This window comes from Chrysochloris asiatica, unplaced genomic scaffold (assembly GCF_000296735.1).
Source record: "Chrysochloris asiatica unplaced genomic scaffold, ChrAsi1.0 scaffold00128, whole genome shotgun sequence".
Taxonomy (NCBI): Eukaryota; Metazoa; Chordata; class Mammalia; order Afrosoricida; family Chrysochloridae; genus Chrysochloris; species Chrysochloris asiatica.
The window spans coordinates 4,358,745-4,376,252 of NW_006408646.1; the positions used below are offsets into that span (position 1 = coordinate 4,358,745).

At 41.0% G+C, this 17,508-nt stretch overlaps 1 protein-coding gene and 1 pseudogene across 1 annotated transcript in view; one reads left to right on the forward strand and one right to left on the reverse strand.

Moving 5' to 3' along the window:
• TTC28 (tetratricopeptide repeat domain 28) overlaps positions 1–17,508 on the reverse strand; it is an 812,316-nt gene that overhangs the window by 347,315 nt on the left and 447,493 nt on the right. The window contains exons 3-4 of the mRNA XM_006869297.1: positions 13,771–13,918; positions 844–1,116 (exon numbers count right to left, since the gene is read on the reverse strand). Of these exons, the coding sequence (XP_006869359.1) occupies positions 844–1,116; positions 13,771–13,918 (421 nt within the window). The remainder of the gene's footprint in view (positions 1–843; positions 1,117–13,770; positions 13,919–17,508) is intronic.
• Positions 5,726–6,230, forward strand: LOC102819914 (annotated as a pseudogene).

Genomic DNA, 17,508 nt, shown 5'->3' on the forward strand with positions numbered 1-17,508 from the left:
AAGACCCTATCTGGGAACTATGATCCTAGAATTCAAATCTCCACAAGACCCTATCTGGGAACTACGGTCCTAGAATTCAAATCTCCAGGGAAGAACTGTTTCTGTTGTTAAAACACCCTATTATGATCAGGGCTTTAGGTGTCCTGGAAATGAAAGATGAAACACCTTGACACCAACCAACTGCTATGTGAACCTCCCCATTGCTCTGCTAAATGATCCTTCATGCTGAACAACCATCAGCTGGGTGATTCAGCCATTAGACTCCAAACCTATTATATAGTACGTTGCCTTCTTTATAAGTACACTGATGTATACAGACTATCTCCTTTCTCTGGCTGCATTCCTACATGTCCCTTGCATAATCTCCATAAATGACAATCATAATCATAGGCAAAAAAGGAAACTGAGGCACACAGAGTTTCGGTAACTTGTCCCAAGGTCACACAGCCAGTAAGCGGAAGTCAGGATTCTAAACCGAGCAGTCTGACTCCATAGTTCCTGCTCTTAACCACTGTGCGATACTGTCTCCTCCAACAAAATAGGGAGGACTGCAGCTAATGGAGGTAAAAAAGGAAAACTAAGATGAAAGATTCAACTGACATTTTGGGGATATTAAATCAGTTGAATCCAAATCTCTGAGGAGGCCAATAAGTATGCTAATATACATCTCAGCTTTTCAGACCCTTGTACTTTGTTAAATTAAAATCCTTTTGTTCCAAATACTCTAAAATAGAGACTGTCCTAGAAACACACACAATTTCCATTGCATATGGTATCCCCAGTTGTGTCAGGCTCTGTTAGCTTCCTTTCTGCATCAGACAAAAGAAATAAACGTATCTCTACCTAAGGTCTTGGCTACGTCCAAGTCCTGCTGCATGTATCCAGTGCTCTTCTCTGTGTTCCCGAGAGACCAGTAAGCACTGCTCAGGGCAGAGAAAACGGAACCTCTCAGTTTGAGGCTGCAGGTGCCAATCTTCAGAGCAGCTTCTAAGACAACCACAGAGGCTCCATGATGGCCGGACGTCAAGAGTTCCTGTCCAACCACAGATACAACCACGAAGGGACTCTTGTCCAGTTTCATTTTCTGAAGCTGCTGGTAAGTGGGCTCCAGGGAATCTGAGGGGAAAAGAATTCAGGAGAATGGAAGATGATACACAAAGCAAAAAACAACATTTATTATACTTATTATGGCTTATTTTGAGTACAAACTCTTCGACCTGTAATCTAGAACCAACCTAACTCTCCACTTCCTCTATATGGCTCCTTGTCCTCAACCCCCAGTCCAATTGCCTTCTCCTCCCTCTGGCATATGTATGCCACACTCATCCTATGTTCCTGGTTCAGGAACTGCCACTTCCCCTGAATAATCCCCACTGCTCTGTCCTGCCAACCTCTCACAATAGTATAAACACATCTCTCAAGGCCCACCTCTACCACATAGTGTTCTCCAGGTCCTGTAGCCAACACTAACCTTTCTATCTAAACTCCTACCACACGGATAGTATCATCCACAGCTGGACCAGTAACTATTTTAGAATTGTTTCACATGTGCTAAATTTCTTTCTTTTTTTTTTTTTTTTTTTTACCTTTCCCCACCTAAATCTGAACACCACTATAGGACTACTATCTTATCCTAAATCCAAAGCAACTAGCACCGTGTAGGCACTCAATTAAAAACTCACCATTGACAGATATGTCATTGACAGAATGACAAATCTGTCATTCACTAAATGTTTGTTGAACCTGAATTTGACTGGCTGGTTATGAACTCCCTAAAAGATGCAGTAAGAGAAGCTCTCTGAAAAGTATCTGTTGTCTTCACCAGCAGCCCAGGGTCCATTTCTGCTTCTGTGACCACTATGCCCAAAGCAAAACAAACATTACCAATGTTTGTTGTGGTCATGAGACAAACCACACACAAAAAAAACCCTCCATGTTTTCTAAGGTTAGATCAAAGGCAAAATTAATATTGATCTCATTTTATTCCATGTGATATTTGGAAAGGACACAGATTGGGGGTCAGGAAGCCACAAAGATATTTTTTTACATTTGAAGCTGGGTTTGAATGTGGATAATGTCCAAACTCCTTTTCCCCTCCTCCCTGCTGTTTTTAGACAATTGCAGAGTATTTGACTATAGCCCTACAATGAGCGGGGCACTTAGAACGTGTTTATTGTTGGCTTTCCTGAAAAAACTATTTCACATTAGTTGTTCCACTGTGCATATGTAAAAACTATAAAAAGGTTGGTCTCTTTAAATCTCAACTCTCCCAGCCAACAGTACTGCATTAAAATGTAATTTTTACAATTTATGGCTTTGAGTCTCAACTCTCTACTAAGGAGCTCTCGCCTGAATCAACATTACCACAGAAACCTCAAAACCTACTGGTGCCTAAAGCACTTTTTCCCCTGCAATCAGATCACTAAACAGAGAACAAAGAACATTTTTACACCTGCCAAGATGCAGGTGAGGATTTGCAGTGCACAGTGCCCATAAACATTAGCTAGCCAATAGGGTTAAATGCAGGCACAAGAACCCAGGATTGCGAGCACAGAAGAATTCTAGCATTGGGAGCAATAAGGGTCACATTAGTATCCACTGGCCCATTTGCAGCAACAAAAATTATAGAACTTTGGAGTTGAAAACATCTTGAAGATCCTTTAACACCCTCATTTTAGAAATGAAGAACCTGAGTATTTAAGTGATTTGCCCAAAATTAGACACCTTGGAACAGAATCAAGACAAGAACAACTACAGAGCTCTGAAACCATACCAGGTTTGGTTCTTAAGTTGCGAGAAACAGACCAATTTGGGCTAGTTTTGCATAGAATAGAAAGAAGTGCATTGAGGATTCACGGGGAGGGTGGGACCAGGTCTTAAGATCCTCTGTCAACAGCATGCCATGACGCGGCCTGGTGCTGCAAAGACAAGAGAAGCCACATTCGACTGAATGTCACCCTTGGGAAATGGATGTCACTGTTGCAACCCACATCTAGAAAAAAAATCTTTAGCTTCCAATTCAAAGGCAAAGCCCAGCTGCACAGCATGGGGAACCTGATGAGCTGGTGATTTCAAGCTTCATAATGGAAGTCAGGAAGTAGAAGGATGAAATGGGGATTTGCCAAAGTAGAGAAAAAGTGTTCAGACACTACCATCCCAATATGGCTGGTAGTGCGCAAAGAGACTATGCGTACTATTGATGACTTTTTACCCATCACAACCTTGGTGAAGTTAAGAGAAGGAAACATCTACTATGAGCCTCTACAACGGTAACAGTAACAGAAGAACGAGGAAACAATGTCACAGTCAGAGGGATGAAAGAAACAGCTAGAAGATTCCCAAAAGAGACATAAACTGTCAATAGTACCAATTTCCACTGGATGAAAATGAAATTAAATAAGTAAAAGATCATGATTCCCAAGCAGTGATGCCTGAAATGGAGCCAGAGATGATGACGTGGAGCGATGGAGCAGCTGAAGACTTTAGATCCAGAGAGGGAGAGCGACTGTGTGCTGAAGACCTGGGGGGCACGGGGGAAGGATTGCATGGAAGGGATTGTAACCATGGCAATGAGACGATATACGATAGAATGAATGTAAAACCAATGTTCTCCCATGTAAACTATCACATAATTCACAATAAAACATTTAAGAAAAATAAATAAATAACAAATGAAAAAAAAAAAAAAAGATCATGATGCACTTTGCATTACAGTTGACCCTTGAATGATTACAACGCAAGCAAGGGTTAAGGGGCACTGACCTCCCATTCAGAAAATATGCACATACTTTACAGCTGACTCTCAAATATCAGGCTTTGGACTGAGCAGGCCCAATGACACATGGATTGTTTTCCTGTAGCTTTTGTAGTGAGCTCATGTCACAAGTATCCACTAAAATCGCTGGGTGATGCTAACCATCTCCTTGTGAGCAGTTCATTGCTCTAGCTGGGGGGAGTAGAAGGGTGAGGGCTAGCCAGCAGTTACTGGAGGGACTAACTGCTTATAGAGATAAGTATCATCACATGGAGGGTTCAGTGGCTACTTCCAACATTTCAGCTCACCACCATGCAACAAGAAAACAATCCATGTAAAAGTGGACCTACATAGTTCAAACCCATGTTGTTCAAGGGCCAAGTGCATATATGAAAAGGAACGTAAGTGTACTAAAGGATACATTATAATCATTATAATGCAAGAGAACACGCATTGTTATAAGAGGAACTGATAATCAAGGGCAAGAGGAAAAATTTCAGGGAGACAGAACTCATAGAAAGGGGAGAGCTTAGATAAACCTGCTTTTTCCCAAGACTAGAGGGCATTTTAGGCAGAAGGCTTGCTCGTAAGCCAAGGTGCCAGGAGAAGATAAGCACATGGAATGGAAGGCCAGTTTGAATGGACCAGAGATAATTTGTCGGGAAGGAAGTTGATTTGGAATAATGGCCAAAATACTGAGCAGAGGATAAAGAGACTTGGATTTTAAAGCCACACAGTCTCAGTCGCCTCACTTTGTCAAATGTGTAAGCTGTGACTGTGATGGTAGTTTTACAAATCTATACATGGATTCCTAGCGTGGTGCTGTAGGGTTAGCGCCGGACTGCGAACCACAAGATGGGCAGTTCAAACCCACCTAGTGATCCTAGGAAACCCTACACAGGGTTGCTATGATTTGGAACCAACTCGATGACACTTTACAACAACAATAACATACATGTATATAAATATGCACATGAATGTGTACATATAGATATAGGCAGTCCCTGGATTACAAACATGTGACTTACATACAACCCATAGTTCTGAACCAACCCCCTGTAAAGTCTACTGTATTAAAAATTTGAGGTGTATATGAGGGGGCTTCAAAAATTTTGTGGAAACATTTCATTATGTTTCTATTTCATTTTTCCACAAACTTTTAAAATGGTTTATAATGATAAATGGGTGCTACTTGGCAACATGTGCCAAAACATTATTATTGCATTATTATGTTAAAGGAGTCCTGCTTTGGCACTGTAGGGTAAGCACTGGACTGCTAACCAAAAGGTTGGTGGTTCAAACCCACCAGCCACTCCTCAGAAACCCGATAGAGGATTGCTATGAGTCGAACCAACTCGATGGTACTTAACAACAAAAAAATTACGTTTAAATGCTTTAGCATATCTAGAAGTGTTTTGTTAATGTTTTTTATGTATAGAAAGGTACACTATAGACTAAGGCAAGCATTTGACTAACTAACATTAGATCTAAACTGAACCTAGCTGTTCCGACTTACACACAAATTCGACATGTTCATAACCTGGGGCTGCCTATATATTCATGTGTATACATATAGAAGGAGACCCTGGGTCGTGTAAACAGTTAACATGCTCAGCAGCCAACCCAGGGGTACCTTGGAAAAAAAGGCCTGATGTTCTACTTCCAAAAAATCAGCCACTGAAAGCCCTGGGACACAGTTCTCCAACACACATGGGTCTTCAATAAGTTGGGAGCCAACTAGACAGCAACTGGTTTTACATACATAGGGGTATGTATGAAGGTATCTATGTGCTTTTGGAATCTTGGTGTGATACTGTGGGCTAATGCGCTGGACTGCAAAGTTGGTTTCAATGGCATATTTGGTGGTTCAAGCTCACCAGCTGCTCCTAGGAAACCCTATACAGGGTTGCTATGGGTCAGAACTGACTCCACAGCACTTAACAATAAGAACAATGTATTTTTGCCCGCAAGATGGCGGCGGTTGGAGTGGGCCGTCTGCGGCGGGCGGTGTCTGCCCTGTTGCTCCAGAGCTCAGGCCAACCTGCCCGGGAGCTGTCAGCCCCGGCTCGGCTCTATCACAAGAAAGTTGATGATCATTATGAAAATCCCAGAAACTGGGATCCCTCGACAAGACATCTAAAAATGTTGGAACTGGATTGGTGGGGGCTCCGGCTTGTGGTGATGTAATGAAATTGCAGATCCAAGTGGATGACAAGGGGAAGATTGTGGACGCCCAGTTTAAAACATTTAGCTGTGGTTCTGCCATCGCATCCAGCTCGTTAGTCACTGAGTGGGTGAAAGGGAAAACAGTTGAAGAAGCCTTGACCATCAAAAACACAGACATCCGCCAAGGAGCTCTGCCTGCCCCCCGTGAAGCTGCACTGTTCCATGCTGGCTGACGACGCCATCAAGGCCGTGTTGGCCGATTATAAACTGAAACAAAGAACCCAAGAAAGGTTAGGTGGAGAAAAAATGAGCGGGGAGGGAGGGGGCTGAGCTGCCAGCACAGCCCATCAGCTACTCACCCACCTTGCCACCACCCAAATGTTCAGAAGCCCCTCACACTGCACTGAAAGAGCGCTGCGATTCGCTCACTATCTACCGTCCCCTGTGGCTGTGATGCCGGTGAAATTCACCGTGTAATACTCTGTATTCTGTGCCGCCTTCCAGCCCACTTTACCGCCCTAGTCCAGTCACATGGCCGTCTTCAATTGTACAGCACTCAGTGATGATGGCACACACGGTCAGCTGTCTGCTGAGCTCATAATAACATCTGCTTTTACCTGAATCTATTTTTGAAGATTACCAGTCAGATGAAAAAAAAAAAAAACAATGTATTTTTGTATCATTTGTCCACACTCACTAATCAGAAGCACTGATTAGCAGTTATGCTTTTGATGGATAAAAAACTGGTTAAGATTCTTTTTTTTTTTTTTTTTTTTGAGTTTTTATTGTGAATTGAGTGAAAGTTTACAGGGCAGATCATCAGTTTTACATTCAACAAATCATATACTTTGTTTCATCACAATGATTATAATCCCCTGCATGTACTATCTGTTAACAATATTTATATTCATTTTAGATCTTTTAAAAAAAATATTTAGGCATATATAAAAATTTATACCACCAAAAGGCACATTCTGCAAGTCTGCCTCCTGGCAACCAGCTCTCAGTCCCTCTCTTCCCATGAATCTAGAATCCTCAGCTGCTCCATCTCTCCATGTCCCCATCTCTGCCTCCATCTCTGGTGTCGCTGCTTCTCTGGATAAAATTTCACATTCTGCTTGTGCTCTTCTCCCTTGATGGTCCTAGGGTCCTTTTTTCTGGACTATAAGATTAACTACTCCTCCTTCTTTTTGTTACAAAATGTCTACTTTTACAATTGTGACAGTCACAATTAGGATAACAATTACTCACTATTGAATCATAAGAATCTTATCCCCACCTCTTTTTACCAGACCCATCTAGACAAGATGAAAACTACTCAGTGGGGACTCTATCTTCCCACACACACTCAAAACTAAACTCCCTCTTGAAACCTTGTAAGCCAGTCACTGTGTTTTATTGCCCCCTCATTTTAGGTAGCCAATGTCTAAGTTGCCCATCCCTATCTACCCTGTATACAGAAGGGATAAGATTGATACTTGATGTGAAGATTCCTTCCCTCTCTGTTGGTATTTAGAGTTACTACGTCTGTGAGTGAATACAGGTCAAGTTCATCAAATTATAGCAATTTACCCTCATTTCCTTTATCTTTTTTTTTTGTAATCTTTCTCTAGTTCTGATTATTAAGCGATCAAGGCTAGGTTAAGTGGGTACTGTCTACAAGTTTGGGTGTTCTTGTGCATCTCCCCTCACTTCATATCAGCTGAATGCTTCACTCTCAGCTCTAGTCCTCTGTGGCTATGTCCTTGACCATGGGCTCAGGTGTCCCTAGGTCTCACTATACTTTGGACCAACCAGCCCTTCCTTTTCTCTCTCTCTCATCTCCAGGCCAACGGGAGTCTATGGAACATGGTTGAACTCAGCCCAAGGATAATTTTTTAAATGTCTGAATAATACAAGTTGAGTGAGTTCTAAGATTCCTTCCAATTCTACTATTGTATGATTATGATTCTAATTCCTATTCTACGGTGAACTTATTAGCAAAGGGACTAATTTTGTGATTTTATCAGGTTCACTGTAACAGAATTTTGACATTCTGTAGATGTTATCGGTCTTTCTAGAATCTATGAATAATACATGAAATAGCCAATGTCAAACCAATTCCATCAAAGCATAAAGGCCCTTTGCAAAGTTGACCAGCATCTGTTATGTGCTTTACAAATGAAAAAGCCTTGAAGAATATAAAGATAATCAAAAAGAGTTTCCAGACACACATGAAGCTAACACATACACAAAGAATCACAGAGCACTCAACTAAGAGAGAGACCATTTCATCATGTGTGCAATGCACGTTCACTCACACACCACAACTCTCAAGTTGAGAGTCAATGTATCTGAATTTCATGGTACCTCACAATGGTACTGGTGGGATACTGAGGACTAATGCGTTAGACTGCAAGGTCCATTTGAACCACAAGGTTGGCAGTTCAAGCTCACCAGCTGCTCCTAGGAAACCCTATACCAGGTCACTATGAGTCAGAACTGACTCAATGACACTTAACAACAACACAATGGTCAATGGGTCTGTGTGTGCATAAAATAAGGCTCATGTCATCATTAAATCATCAGTATTTCTTATTTCTTCACATTATACAAAACAATGGCTTGATTTTTTAAATCAGAATTCTTATCATTGCTAGAAGGTGCTATGGGAGACAAAGGAGTTAGCATTTCCCAGAGTAAGAAATAGGCAGGCTTCCTGGAAGAATGACATCTGGAGATATTGGAGATATTAAAAACCACCACGTTACTTACCATTAGTTGGGAGTAACTGGAAATGAGAATGAAAGGGAGGCAAGGCCTCATATATAAAAGGAGCTTGGCCTCTATCTTATAGGCAATGAGGGGAAGTTCATAATTATGAATAAGAGAATGACAGATCAGACTCATATTTTAGAAAGTGCATTCTAGAAACAAAGCCAAGCCAAGCCTGAACTGATTTGAAAGCAATGAAGACCAGGAAAACCAGTTAGACGGAAGATATGATGAAGTCTTATATTTGGCAAGAACAAAAGAGATGGATACATTTCAGACATATTTAAAATGTAAAATTTACAGAATTAGAGGAATGAAGGCATTTAATAGAAACAAAGATACGCTACTTCACTGATACTTTCCTATGAGTTCACCTTCAAGGTAACTAATACTTTTATGGACATTATTCTGTTGGAGGCACTACAAAGGAATTCTGGGGCCTTCCAGAGTGTCCTTACAACACCTCACAGCACACATGACCAAAGAGGCCTTCACTTTCCTAAAAACCTGATGATATCGGTGTCAATTATTCTTGGACATATCATGAAAACACAGTACTGATCTAACTGCAAATTTAGAAGACTGGGAAAAATAATCCCAGCACAATTCTGTAAAATATGGTACTTAAGAGAAGACAGAAACTACGACACATGCCACGTGTTGACAAGGTAAGAAGGGGAACATATTTCATGAGAGGAAAGCACACACTGCTATTGAGCCAATCCTGGCTCATGGCAGCCCTATAGGACCCAGGGGAACTGCTCCCTGGGATCTCTGAGACTGTCAAGCTTTATAGGAGCAGACAGCCTGTCGCCCATGGAGTAGCTGGTGGGTGCAAAGTGCTTACCTTTTGGTTAGCAGTACAACACACAGGGCTCCCTGAGAGGAAAGTATCAACCACCCCCGCCAAAAGCAGAACTGCAGGACAAGGTTGGTCATATTTGCGCCATTTTTTTTCAACCATGTAGGAGGTAAAATGCTCCTTTTCTACATTCTCTGAACCTTTGAGATAAATGCACACCAACCCTTTAGAGCGATACAGCTCATTTTCCCCATGTGCAGAAATACGATAGAGAAACACCAGAGTCCAAGTGAATGGGGAACAAGGATCAAACAATAGAAGCTGAGCCACAGATGGATGGGCAGACTGTCAGGCCATGCACAGTTCTGAGAACACTGGGCTCAAAAGATTCAGAGCAGTGTACAAGGATCCAACATTGCTTTCAAATCACCAAGCACATTCCAGATAAAAAAAACCCAACAACGCTCAAGAGAAACATAGCTGTCTCTGGCCCAGAGGGCCCAAGAGGACCTTCTCAAGTGAGCAGTCCTGAAAGGGTCCACAGCCACAGCATGTGCTACAGGACGCTCCACAGCCGGCACTTTGAGGACTTCTCCTCAGGGAGAATAAGGGCATTGCACCAGTGGCCTATTTCTCGAATCAGTGTGAGGAGGTACCTGTGATCACTTCCCTCTGACAGACCAGGACTGAGGGGGTGGGAGATGGAAGCCAGTGTGCTCAGAAAATGGAGGAGTGGATAACTGGGCTGATCTTTTGGAACAAAAGCTTGTTTCCTAAATAATATTGCAGAACAAAATAAATAAGCCAGGCCTCTGTGAAAGTGACTGGCACCTCAAAGAGGACCCAAAGGAAAGAGTTCATGGGGGTGGACAACTGGAAAATAAGAGAGGATCCTAAGTGGACCCTGAAATAAAAGCTTATCCATTCAATAGCACATCCCCATCAGCAATTCCTAAGCTCAGCTTCCCTGGCTTCCTGGAAGCTGGAAGAAACACCACGACAGGTGTTAGCCCATCAATGTAATCATTTTTAGATTACTGAATTAACAGGAGAAAATACACACAAGAGAACTCTAAGCAAGACGCAGTCCTGGGGTCTTTAGAGGAACAAATAAAGGCAAACTCAATCTCGGTTTGTAATTGTATTATAAAATCACGGTGGGCAGTAGCAGTGTGTTTAAGCTACCCAAGGTGTTTAAACATTTATAAGATACAATGGCCTGGAATTGCTGGAAGACTATCAAAAAAAGAAATGGAGAAGAGTAACAGTATCCATTAATTAAGTCATGAAAAAGAATGTATCTTTTTATACTTGTACTTATGACTATTATTTTCATGAATAATTTAAGGACAATACATTATACACAATGATATAAATATCTCCACAGGAGAAAACTGATGAGCTGATAAGCTGGTTGGTGAGCACCAGTGAAAATATAAAAGCAAAGCCAAACAGAATTCACTGTTAGAGAAAGAAAACAGCAATGCAGCAAATACAGATGAGTTTCAATGAGAACACATTACTAGGGAACAAGGACATATTAACAGAAGTTGGCCTAACTTTAATTTAAAAAAAAAAAATTCTTGAAACATCCAAAAAGATCAAACTATAGGGACCTTGTGCACATGACAGGAGCTTTGTATGCTTGTAGAAGAGCTTAAACTAGGGAATCTGCATTTAAGTATTACAAATCAAACAAATGATACCGAGAACAGATCTATCTGCAAAGAGCCCCTAACTGCTCAGTTCTGCAATACTGGCAGCAACTTAGACAGCTGTGAGAGACTCCAAGAGACAGTGGGTAAAAATGGGCCACAGTGATGATGGATTTAGGGAGTTACACCCATGTGACAAGAAGGACGTGGGAGGAGGCACAGAAACATTGAGCAAAGCAACCAACTCAGAGAAAATGTTGATAAGAGAAGCCCACCTGGAATAAACACAGTGGTGGAAGCATGCTAAAAATAAACCAGATACATTAAATTGCCTGAAGGGAAAAGAAGAGGATATTGCAGTCACACCTGTAAGAAGCTGCTGTCTGCAGGGTCGGCTGTAGGTCACTCGCCATGAGAGGGGAAGTACCTTGGTAGGGGAAACCCTCAGGGTGACAGTAGCTCTGAGCTGCTTCTCCCAGTGCATGGGAGCACGGGATACTGCCTTACCTTCATCTAAACAAACTGCTTCAAAAGCAAAACCGTAAATAGGATTCTGCTGATCTCAACATACTCACTTCTCTTTAATTTTCTAAGACAACAGCAGAAATACTTCTAGATAGAAGCATTATCTTCATAACGAACTAAAAAATCTTCCATGTAAAATCCTTACAGAGGGTGGTAGGAAGAGAATGAAAAAATGCAAGAAAGGTGGAAAGGAGCAATGGACTGATTCTTTCTTCTTCTTCTTGTCCATTTCCCCCACAAGCCCTGGAGCTCCAAAGCACATCTGCTCCAAGTCAGAGTTTATTAACAGCAGGTCCCCCAGTGGGAAAAGCCATCAGGTTCCTCCAGCAAAGACTCAGTCATGATAGAATTATAAAATCTAAAATCACATGAAAGGGGTCTCTTTACCATTAAAAAGAAAAAGAAAAAAAGACATGAAATCCTCAAGTTTCAGATTTTTTTAAATAGCTATGAATTGTCTAGGGACCATATAAGTACTCTTCAGTTCACCATGCTTTTGTTTAACATAGATGTTGAGCCAAGTACAGTACATTGTTGTTGTGAAGTGCAGTCGAGTCAGTTCCAACCCATAGTGGCCAAGTATAGGGTTTCCGAGGAGTGGCTAGCCATCTTGAACTGTGGACATTGCAGATCGAACTGACTTTGCAGTCCAGAGCATAAACCCACAGTGCCACACCAGTATATACTATATATCAAACATACCAAATGCTACAAACAAAGAACCCTGGTAGCATAGTGGTTACATGTTGGGCTGCTAACTGCAAGGTCAGCAGTTCAAATCTACCAGTCGCCTCATGGGAAAATGGCGAGGCTTTCTGCTCCCATAAAGATTTTCTGCCTCGGAAACCTATACAGGGTTGCTATGAGTCGAACCGACTTGATGGCACACCACTACCATCAGTGCTGCCAATGGACCCCTGATGTGGCTCAGTAGGATAAGCAGTGGACTGTGAATCACAAAGTCGCCGGTTCAAACCCATTGCCTGGCTCCTTGGAAACCCTATACAGGGTCGCTTTGAGTCAAAACTAACTTGACAGCACTTAACAGCAATGACAATGCTGCAAACATTTTCAAAACATCCAAGGATATGTCATCACATTTTAGAATCATTCTTCTTTATGAAAAATTCAAAAACTTTCCAATTCAGAGACAAAAACAGATTATTGCTTGATGTAATGAAGTACTGTGAGGCATTATAAATTGTCTACTACTTGCAGCGAATCTGCCTCAATGTCTCTTTCTCCCAAAGGATGGAAATTGGTATTGACTTTCAGCCCGGTCTCCCCAAGAGGTCACGCCTACAAATCAGTGCAGCTGCAACCTCCATAGCACTACTTTCCCAAACACCAACTGGTGTGAGGTGGGAGTCAAACAGGGAGGATAGACGTAAACGAAGGATCCCACTACCTGTTTCTCTCATCTTTGAAGCCAACAGAATATTTTAAAGCATCTCTGCAAAGTGTTAGACACAGCCTGCAGTTATAGCTGTATCTTTTAAAATAAAATATTACAATGTGTACTATCTTCTCTGAAGGTAAATAGAAACAAGTGTGCTTGAGGACTAACCTTAAGATTGGCAGTTCTAATCCACCCAGCACCACTGAAGAAGAAAGCCCTGGTGATCTGCTTCCGTAAAGTCTACAGCCAAGAAAACCCAGTGGAGCAGTTCTACGCTGTAACACACAGGGCTGTCAGTTTCTACTTGACAGCAAAAGGTGTGGGTTTGCCTTGTTTTAATGTCTTCTCTTGCGTGACTATTTCTAGAAGGCACACTGGTCTGCCTGCACAAATCAATTTATTACTGAGGGTATTGGGATTAGATTTACAGAATCTTAGAACTAAGAGAAACTGATTATTTAAATAACCCCCAAATCTAGAGGGATCAATTCATTGATTAATAAAATTTCAAGAACATAATCTAGGTCCATTAACTTTTCACAATCCCATTCTGCCCCATTAACTTCAGTTATCAACAGTGATTCTTGATCTTCCTTTTGTTTAAATATCAGCTTTGGTAAATTTGTTAACCAATTCTCAGTGCTCAAATCTAGATTCCTGGAAGGCTAGAGGTATTCTACTTTAATGTCAGACCATGGACTTTTAGCATATTTACCTCTCATGGGTGATTTCATGGCAGCTTCTACCATCCCCACCAGAAGCTGGAGACTCTTGGGGTCCTGAGCCAGCCCAGATGCAAAGGCTGCCAGGGCATCGGCATGGCGTCCGAGGTACTGCAGGGCAACACCCTGTCGGAAGTATGCCTAGAAACAAGGGAAAGAGAAGGCATGTTTTACTTATTGTGCTGGGCTCCAACAAGGCTGGCGATTGATTCTTTATTAGAACAACAGGCCAGGAGAGCTGAGACTAAAAATGATGTTGGCTGATAAACCTAGCAAACAGGTGGTATTCAAATGTGATTTTTTCTAATATTATAAAATGGAAGCACAGTTCTTCTTCTAGCTAACTTATATTTTAAATGTCTATTGTTTTCATTGGCTACCCAAAATGGGGGGTGGGGGGCTACAAAGGCAAGAAGTGACTGGCTTACAAGCTTTCAAGAGGGAACCTAGACCCAGAGGGCCTGGAGGAAGGTAGAATCTCCAGTGAGTAGTATTCAATCTGACTAGGCGGGGCTGATGCAACGAAATGCAGACGGGTCTCTTGTGATACAATAGTGAATAATTGTTATCAGGACTGACTATGAGGGTTGAAAATGTAAGGGTGGACATTTTATAGCAAGGAGGGGAGTGAATGACTTTTCAGTCTAGGAGCGGAGGTCCCTAGGACCCATCAAGGGAGAAGAGCAGAGAGCTGGACCCTACCCAGAGAAGCAGTGATGCCTGAAATGGAGCCAGAGATGATGATGTGGAGCGATGGAGCAGCTGGAGACTCTAGACCCAGAGAGGGAGAGTGACTGTGTGCTGAAGACCTGGGGGGCACGGGGGAAGGATTGCATGGAGGGGATTGTAATCATGGCAATGAGACGATATACTATAAAATGAACGTAAAACTAATGTTCTCCCATGTAAACTATCACATAATTCACAATAAAACATTTAAGAAAAAAAAATCAACAATCTATTAAGTAAAAAAAAAAAAAAAGTATTGTTTTCACTTAGTAATATTACTGCATTCTTTGCCATTTATTCCCACATTGTTTTTATTGTTTTTCAATGATCTTGAAAAGATCTCTTATCCTACCTTTACAAGCATAAGCTTCTCAAGGATGAGGGTTTCAAGATTTCTTATAACTCACCATGTATCTAGATTCATGAGCAATATTTGATTTTATATTTCACTCATTATCAATTAAACTGTGTCCCCAAAAACTATGTGCCAACTTGGCTCAGCCGTGTTTCTCAGTATTCCTCCATTTTGTGATCTGACGTAATTATAATATGTGTTAGAAATCCTCATATCTATGATGTTCAGGAGGCAGGATTGTTGTTGTTGTTAAGTACCATAGAGTCGGTTCCGACTCTTAGTGACCCTGCACAGGGTATCCGAGGCTGCAAATCTTTACAGGAGCAGAAAGCCTCATCTTTCTCCCATGGAACACCTGGTAGTTTCGAACAGCCGACCCTTGAGATTAGCAGCCCAATTTGTAATGGTTGTTACGTATTAATGAGACAGGATATAATTACAGGACTAATCCTGAGGTCCATCTCTGTTGAGATATAAAGAGATTAAACAAGTGAGAAGAGCCAGGAGTAGAGTGCATCCGTTGGATCCAGGGTCCCTGCTTTGTGAACATCATAGATCCTGGGGAAGACTGATGCTGAGATAAAACACATCTCCAAGGGACATCAGGCCATCACATAGGGAAAAAAACAAGGCCCTTTCCCCAGAGTTGACAAACAGAGAAAGCCTTTCCTAGAGTTGCACCCTGACTTCAGACATCAAGACTTCTAAACTGTGAGAGAATATATTTCTGTTCATTAAAGCCATCCACTTGTGGTATTTCTGATACTTATTTCTGTACTATAGAACTAAGGTGGTGGTGGTTGTGTGCCATCGAGTAAATTCCAACTCAGAGTGACTGTGTATAGGCTTCTGAGACTATAAATCTTTATGGGAGCAGAAAGCCTCATCCTTCTCCCATGGAGAGACTGGTAGATTACAGCTGCTGACCTTGCAGTTAGCAGCACAGCTCATAATCCACTACACTTCCAGGGCTCCTTAGAGAACTAAGATACTGCTTACATAATTCCAAGGGAAAAATCAATTTGTGATTATTAAGGTAACTTTAATCATGAATAACACGGCTACATTTAATTCTTTCAGACATTGTATTTAAAAGCAGTTATCTAAAATATGTGTGCTTTGCTTAAAAACAAAGTAAGATAGTTGTCCTTTTTGTTCTTGGATTAGTTTTAAAGTAGTATTATCATCTGTGATTATAGGAAAACATTCTTCCTCTGGCTATCTGTAGAAAAGTCCAGAGAACTAATAAAAATACTTAAATTTCATAATAGTTTTAAGAAAGTAGAGTTTGTTTTTAAGTACACAGAGTAAAGCCAAGTAAATGGACGAAGTAATGTTACCTAGATGGAATTTGTAACTGACCAAATGGTAATTTAGTAACAATTGATTATTTTTATTTAATTACTTATATGACAACATCTACTTCGAAAATACATGGCCTCCTATTTAACTGAAATACTCTTACAATACTACTTAAAATACAAACTTGACTTTTTCAGTCCAATATATTTTGAAGTAATCCCATGGGATCTCAGTGAACTCTTACAACTATTAGTAAATGAGTTCAATATAGCCTTTCCTATTATACACACATGTATACACAGAGAGTGCGTGAAAGAGCACCTTTCACTTTTACAAAACCTAATTACTTAGCTTATCTTATTTCCTTTTTATAACTACCCTTTGAGGTAATTTAAGATAGGCAATAGTATTCAGTGTTTCTATTAAGAAACAATCCATAAACAGACAGAGTACTCTGATTACTATGGGCTATTCAGGCTTCTTTTCGTTTAAACTACCAGCAGCTGTTAAAACTCAGACCCCAGGAAAGACCAAAACCTGTAAATGTACTTTCATTACTAATTCATAAGATCACTTCCTTTCACTGGACTCAGCCACTGTTTTAATCTTTAATGTGTTTACAGGCATTTTTCACTATACTTTTCATTTCCCATCTTAGGTGGTCTATATAAACCAAAAGGTAGCAACTAAAAATACTATATTGCAACTAAAAAGTAATAGAGTTGACCCAACATAAAAAATGCAAAAACTAGACTTAAAACAAGTTTCCTTACTGATTTATATATTTCTGTCAAATACTTATAAATTGCAATTTATCTTTTGTGGACTGAAACAAAAAAAAATAAAGTTGATAGTTATTGATTTCGGGTATGTATTATAAAAAACACAAAAATCTTACATTTGTCTCAAGGAGTTGTCGGGTTTTTTTTAAGTTTTTATTGTGAATTATGTGGGTTTACATGGGAGAACATCAGTTTTACATTCATCCTATCTTATTTCATTTCAAAGCAATGATTACAATCCCCTCCATGCATCATCAAATAACCAAAGGGTACACCCCACAGGCCTGCCCCCACTCTGGCCAAAAGCACATAGCTCATCTCCCACCCTGAGTCCAATGTCCCCAGCCACTCCATCTGTCATGTCATCGTCTCTGTCTCCATTTCTGGCATCACTGCTTTTCTGGGTAGGGTCCCGCACTCCTCTCTTCTCACTTGATGGTCCCAGAGACCTCAAGTGTCTATTTTACAATGGTTGTTGTTGTTGTCAGGTGCCATCGAGTCGGAACCGACTCATAGCGACTCCATGCACAGCAGAACGAAACAATGTTCGATCCTGGGCCAAC